Raw genomic sequence first — 7,199 nt, forward strand, 5'->3', positions numbered from 1 at the left:
GCATTAAAATAGTCAGGAACTGAAAACCTTTATTTTCAAATGTGTGTTAGACTTTTATTGTTATTATTATTATTATTGAAATGAATGCTTTCTTGCGATGTTATTATCATTATTATTATTTAATAATAATAATAACACATCAGGTGTGATGATGTATTCACCAATGTGTCTCCCGCTTCAACACCGGTGGAAGCGGGATGCCTGGACGCCCCCGGTGCTACCCCGTGCTGGGCCCCAAGGGGCCCTAAATCCCCGCCGCTCTTTCCCGCCGCAGCTCTCGTCTGACGTGCAGCATGCCGGCGCGCGCGGCGCTTTGCCTATACATTAGCCATCCATTTCCAGCAGCTGACACCTCTCCAACATAAAACCGTAAGGCGGGGGTAACGTATCGCTCTCCTGGCGAAAATAAAGCTTTGTCTGTTAGCTGATCTATTGGATATAAAAATAAAGCCGCGGCTTTGATGCGGGCTTTACTTTGCTTTTTGCGCACACGTGCAGGCGCGCGCATGAAGATGAATAGTGCAGGACGGAAGGTGGCGGGAGCAGCACAGCAGCATCACTCACTCTTCTCCATCGTCTTCATTTTCTTCCTCCATGCGCATATTTACTGAAGGGCGTTGTTGACGTCCCGTCAGTTTGTTGGTTAGGAATATTGTAAATGATGACAAACGAAAATCCAATTGTTCCGAGAAAGTTTGAAGGAATTGTTGATTTTTTTTCCAGTTTTCTTCTACTCTGAAAGGAGCGGATGTGTTTGGAAAGATTGTCTCTGATGATGCTGTATGATTGTGTTGTTCAGGGTGACTTCATAAGATTGGTCCAGAGGCCGTTTCGCGCTTCGTCCAAGTCATCGAAGGGGCCATATACGTACTCAGGTGAGCAGGGAGTTTTCAGACGTTTAACAGAATAAAAAACATCAGTCTGTTGTTTGTGTCCAATGAAATATAAGATGATCTTTCTGTTCAGGCCTTCAGAAGAAAACCCACAGAAACTGTTTATTGATGATTTACCGAATCAGACAAACAAACAATCTAACAACATATTTGGATGACATCAAAAGATTAAAAAAAATAATTTTAGTTGTTTTTCTTCTTCGGGGTAAAAGGCTACGAAGCTGATATGGAGTGGCACGTGAATGCTAAGTAAGCGCCCCATCCCATCCGGCGTTGGAGCAGATCTTCGTCCTCTCATCATCATCATCACCAGAGCGCACGCGGCCCGCCCCGCAGAGACGGCCGCCTCCCGCTGCAGGCTGTGCTAAAGCAGGTATCAGCAGCAGCCAGCTCCGCGTGCTCGCGGGCATAACCACTCCAACCCCTTTATTCCGTTCTCTCTTTTTATGTTATATTTTATGTATGTCGCCTATTTTGAAGGCGGGATAAATCCGCAGCCGCGCGGCGGCGGCAGCTATCTGGCGCTTTGCAGCCGCGCGCGCAGCCCGTCCCCTGAGCGTTGGCCAGTGGGCGATAGTATCTCAGAGGGAGTGGTTATCGCCACACATTATATTCTAATCATTAGTGATCCCGGCCCTTTCACCTCCGCCGCATGAATCCGCGCGCAGTAGCATTTATCTAAACTACAGCCACAGGCCTTGATGGCCCCTGGACCGCACTCTCTTCCCTCTGCTTATTTTATTACTAATTTAAACTTTGTTGTATCCGAAAAATATATTTTTTTTAATTGATCAAAGTCGTTTGGAACTGTTCTGTATTTCCTTTTCATTTTCTCCAACTGACTTTATTTTCAGCTCCAGCTGGAAATGCAATCAGACGTCCTAAAAACCTTTGTAAATACAGGCTTCCACACGGATAATAACAATATAATAATATATCATTATCATTATATAAAGACATTTCTTTGGACTGATTCCGCTCTCTCAAGGAAAGAGCGAGATTTACGTCCCCGGTTTCTTTGTGACCTCAATGTTCTGTGCTCACATTTGACCCCCCCCCCGATTCACTTCATCAATTCATCTTAGACTTTTTTTGTTCGTCGGTAAAATATGACTGCCGCTGCAAGATGCTTTGAGGTCGAATCAAACAAATGAATGTTGCAGGAATCCCTGGAAACCACGCATACGTGGGTGGGTGGAAGGTGTGTGTGTGTGGGGGGGGGGGGTAACGAACTGAGAAGGGACAGCTGCTGGAGATGATCTATAAATCATCCCATTGGATTTCTCTCGGCGCATGCAGGCCGGCTGGAGTTGGGAAGTCTGGAAAAATGTTTGCACAGAGTTGCTGGTTCAATAATCCACACTGTGTTCACATTGGCATATGTTTGGCTGCCGGTCAGGGCTGGGGTGGAGGGGGCAGCTAGGTCGGTCGATTATTGAATTACTGCAATTGTTTAATGCTTTGGCGCATATTCCCTCCAAAGACTCATTTTTGGAGCGATGGATGGATGTGAAAAATCCACCAGATAATTCAAACAACGCTTCTGATTCGTTTTATGCTCAAGTTCACAATAAAAACCCGTCTTAGCGCATGGTCACGTGATATAAGAAGAGCGCAAATCGAACAAATCTGAAAAAAATCCTGAAACAATTTTGACAACTTGGAATTATAACTTCACATACTTCTCTATCATAAAACAGAAGAAAAAATCCATTAAAAAGGAATAGTATTTCTGCTAGAATAAATCAAACAAACAAACAGAATAGAATAGAATAGAATAGAATAGAATAGAATAGAATAGAATAGAATAGAATAGAACCGAATCCCCCTAACGTGTTCGTGCGTGTTTAGTCATTCCTGCCGCGGTGAAAATGTCTAAACTGGAAAAAAGATGAAAAATTATACAAATGAGTCGGTTTCACAGAAGTTCGATTGTTTTTATTATAGAATAAACGTTTTCATGAGTCAGAATGATCAATGTGTCTTATTATGAACACCAGCACCTGTTTGCAGTTTCCTTTTGGTAAAAAAAGAAAAAAGAAAAAAGAAACAGGCTGCAAGCAGCAGAGCAGAACAGCGGACTCTTACCCTCCTCCTCTTCCTCCTCCTCCTCTTCCTCCCTCGGTACACTCAGTTGATCAAAGCTCCGGTCGGGGGTGATATTTCTTGCTGTATTACTGGAGGACCCCTCCCCCATGGTCCTGCGCTCACGGCCCCGCGCGCCTTCTCTCTTACTTAAAGCGCGTTCTTCTTTCCAGAGCCTTTTTAATCACGTGCTCGGGTCGGGATGGAGCCGGTATTCCAGAGTCCGCTCCCTCGTGGACTCACGTCGTCGTGGTGACATCGTGTCTCCAAAGTGATGCTGGAGAAGAGAAGGAGACACATGCACGGGCCCTGATTAGAATGAGTGATTGCAGCATCTTCTCTGCCTCATTCATTATGTCTGATGAATGATCTGCAGTGAACCACTTCACTGTCTGGACTTCATAAACTCCAGATCTCACTGGCTGCCTTACAAGCCGCGGCCCCGCGTGACAGCATCCCTCAGTGAGAAGAGCAGCTCTGGGAAAGATGAAGAGGAGAGGAAAGCCATGCACCGACAGAGAGGGCCAGTGCAGCTCTGAATTCATAGCCTGTTTTACTCTTTTTCTTCTGCCGCTGTCACGGTGCAGTCACCGCGAAAAGAAAGAACTGTTTGAACCCAGAGGCACACGCACAATTCTCATTCACAACTTCTGTCCGAATCCAAAAGTGTCCGCGAATACAAATCTATCGCGAGGAGAGGATTACAGCAGGGCGGTTGAAGCGGGTTTTCAGAATCTAACAGTGCCTGGAGGGGTGCTGAGATAGTTTCAGCTTATAGCCCATATTTTGATCTCTTTCTGTTGGTGAATTAATCTGCCTTCCCGGCTGGACCCCCCCAGAGATTATCCTCACTGACACACTATCAAGACATCTTCTATATGGAAATAACATCAACTTTTGTTGTGTACAAGAGTTTATTGTTGGCATGGGGGGGGGGTGCAGAGAGGCTGAAGAATCCTGACGCACTTCATGCAGAACGGGAAGAAGTTAGTCAAACATCACTTACGATCTTTAAAGAGCCTGAATTTCACAGGACAAAAAAAACAAAACAAAACAGCAGGCTACAGGGGCGCACACGCGCGTGCGCGCCTTATCGCTGTCTTTTCTTAAAGCCAGTGACACACGCGCACGTGAGGGGTTGTAGGGGGGCTCCCCCGCCATGAGGGGGGCAGCTGAACGGCTGGGATCTTTGCATGAAAACGAGCCCATGTGCAAAAAGGCTGGCGGCGGGATGATGCCTTTAATGCACGCGCGCATGTCACTTACGCGCGAGTGACCGGAAAAAGTGCACAAATACAACGAAGTGGCAAAAGCATCATTTAGAACAACGTGACGCGGTTTTCGTGACATAATAAAATGACACGAATTGAAATAATATAACTGAAATAACTGAGAACCTAAAAGTATTTTTGAAGTCGATCTCTGACATCCCGCAGCCCGTGTGCGCGTGAGCGCTGAAAACAAAACTTGTCTCTGCGGTGCAAATCGACTAGGACCGCAGGTCCACCTCCACGTTGGACTTTCTGGGCCCGAGCTCCTGACAAGCTGAGCTGTTAACTTCCTCCCCCTGACCCCCCAGACCCTCTCTCTCCTCACACCAGAGAGAAGCCCGCGCTGCCGGAGCGCAGGGACCCGCGCGCAGAGCATGCTGAACACTTGATGCGCCGTGGACGATTCAGCTCATGGCATGACGCGTCCCGTTTCTGATGCGCTACAGACAGCTGTCTGTCTGTCTTTCTGTCTGTCTTTTTGTCTGTCTGTCTGTCTGTCTGTGTCCACAAGTGGCGCATCCTGTTATGATCAGGTAACAAGCAAAGGCGCGCAGCTGCGCGTCCTTCCAAAGGATCAGCAACGCTACATGAATAAAAATGAAGCTGTCTCTCCCACATAATACCCCCCAGTAGACGTCTCTACCTGCTCAGGTTCTTCTTCTTGTCCCCCTCCTGCTCAAAAGCCTTTTCCCGGCAGCGTTAGCGGCGTCTGTCTCCGAGCTCCAAGCCCTCATTGCAGCCGCTTCCTCCAAACACATTCAGTAACAGATGACAGTTTGCAGGAAAATTCTTGACAATTGGTGTCTTGAGTGTGTGGCATAAATAGCACGCAGAGCCCTTGCTGGGTTATGATGGGGCGGCTTGATGGTTTATTGCATGGCGGGGCGCTGATTGGTCCGGCAGCGACCTGACGTCAACAGGATGGGAATAAGGCTGGGTTGGAGCTTTAGGAGCAAGACCAGAGACCCAGCGCATCCCCGCGCCCGCACCGGACACCGAGGGTCAACTACCCTCCACGCCCGACCGGAGCGGCCAGTTTGTCCCAGCATCCTCCACGGCGACGAGCCGGAGATCCCGGAGCATCCATCAGAGAGAGTGAGAGAGAGAGAGAGAGAGACGGTCTTTGGTTTCTTCCTCTGAGTGTGAGATTGCGTTTCTCGGTGGGTTTTTGGACAGTGGATATGGATAAGCTGCCATGCTAAAACATACTGCATCATGCACCGATGCGCGAGCCGCCTCCTGACAGATCTGATCTGACAACATCTCATTAGACCTCTCCTCCGTCTGACGGGCAGACTGCGCTCCTGCTTGACCGATGCGTCACTTCCAAGAGCGGAGGGACAACCTGAGTGGCTCCGCACTTCTTCAGTGAGCCTCGATTTTCCCTCGGACACATTCAAGGACTGCTTCTGTATCACCGCACCCCTTTTGGGGTTTTCACCTAAAGGACGCCCACCAGTCCTTCCAGTTTCAGTTCAGTTCTCTTCGGACGGAGCTTTTTACGCATGCAAGGAAAAATCCGTGCTGACGTCTCATCGACTGACTTCTTGGCGCACATTGACCCGGGAGCTCCAGGCGAGTCACGGAGGGAGACAGCAGACACCCGGTCAATGCTTACCCCGCGTTGTTGACTCTGCTCGTGCGTGCGCTTCATTTATTGGGGGCGGTTGTTGCCCAGCCGAACCATGGTCCACTGCGCCGGCTGTGAGAGGCCTATCCTGGACCGCTTTCTGCTCAACGTGCTGGACAGAGCCTGGCACGTCAAGTGCGTGCAGTGCTGCGAGTGCAAATGTAATCTGACAGAGAAGTGTTTTTCCCGGGAGGGGAGACTGTACTGCAAAAACGACTTTTTTAGGTAAGCAGGGAGAAGGAGGCACGGAAGTCATCACGAGGAGTTTGTGTTTGTAACGTGGCTGTTCTTCCGTGCAGATTTGTTGGGAAAGCTCCTGGACAAGCTCAAAAACCTTCATTTAGGAACATCATTAGGACAGGACGTTAAGGTTTCATAGAGAATATGCACCACTTCCATTTTAACTGTAGCAAACCTCCACTTTACTGGACATTTTGAGGGAAATACGTGTGATTTTTTATTCAAAACATAAATGTGTTCATGATAAAAAATGGCCTATTACAGTGAAAGCAAAAACAAAGAAGAAAATAAGCGTTTATTTTCCAGGAGCAGAGAGCTTTGTTGGGCCTTCCAGAGCTTCTCCGTCTGCTGCTTTGATTGAACCTTTAAATTTAGTCAAGAACTGCACTGTTCGCCAACCAGGACCTTGACGAGAACGCTTCGATAAGAACGCTGTTCATCTGGATTCTGGTCTTAGAGAACAAAAGGGACATTTAGCACGTGCGCCCTGCCCGGGGACCAAAGCGAGAAGTAATGGGGGGCGGTTTGTTAGGAAAATGAGAAAATGACACTTTGGTGTGTTTTCCTTTCAACAGCGCGCAGGCGGTGAGAGGAGCGCGCGGAGATCAGACCCGGCCGCAGCCGCAGCGGTCCCGGCTGTTTGCTCAGTCCCCTCTCACAACGACGTGATAAGTGGATTTGAATAGTAAACGAGCTAAACAGATCAAGTACGCAGACAAAACAATCACAGACGAGCAGTCAATCGGCAGCGCGCGGCGCTCAATACACATTGAACGCGGGTTTTGGTGGAGCACGATTTATCAAGGCTAAAGGAGAGCGACTCTAAAGATGATGTGAACATTTGAGGGAAAGGGCGCTGGAGCTCTGCAGGCCCAACGAGCTCTGACTGTTCCCAAAGGAAAATACACGCAGGAAAAACAAACAAACACAAAATCAATATACAAAAATGTAAAAAAAAAAATTCTATTATTATTATTATTGTTGTTGTTGTTATTATTATTATTATTACTATTATTACTATTATTGTTGTTGAAATTGTTGCAACATCGAACATTACCAATATAAAAACAAAAAAACATG

General features: G+C 47.6%; 1 protein-coding gene and 1 long non-coding RNA gene across 2 annotated transcripts in view; one reads left to right on the forward strand and one right to left on the reverse strand.

Annotated features, from left to right (window-relative positions):
* Positions 1–2,809: 2,809 nt before the first annotated feature.
* LOC112136455 lies at positions 2,810–5,779 on the reverse strand. The gene is made up of 2 exons (XR_002917352.2): positions 4,893–5,779; positions 2,810–3,255 (listed from the first exon to the last, which is right to left on the reverse strand). It is a non-coding gene; the product is annotated as an uncharacterized LOC112136455 (long non-coding RNA).
* A 155-nt stretch (positions 5,780–5,934) lies between these two features.
* lhx1a (LIM homeobox 1a) overlaps positions 5,935–7,199 on the forward strand; it is a 6,846-nt gene continuing 5,581 nt past the window's right edge. Inside the window, exon 1 of the mRNA XM_024258164.1 lies at positions 5,935–6,104. Coding sequence (XP_024113932.1) covers positions 5,935–6,104 — 170 coding nt within the window. The remainder of the gene's footprint in view (positions 6,105–7,199) is intronic.

This window comes from Oryzias melastigma, linkage group LG13 (assembly GCF_002922805.2).
Source record: "Oryzias melastigma strain HK-1 linkage group LG13, ASM292280v2, whole genome shotgun sequence".
NCBI lineage: Eukaryota > Metazoa > Chordata > Actinopteri > Beloniformes > Adrianichthyidae > Oryzias > Oryzias melastigma.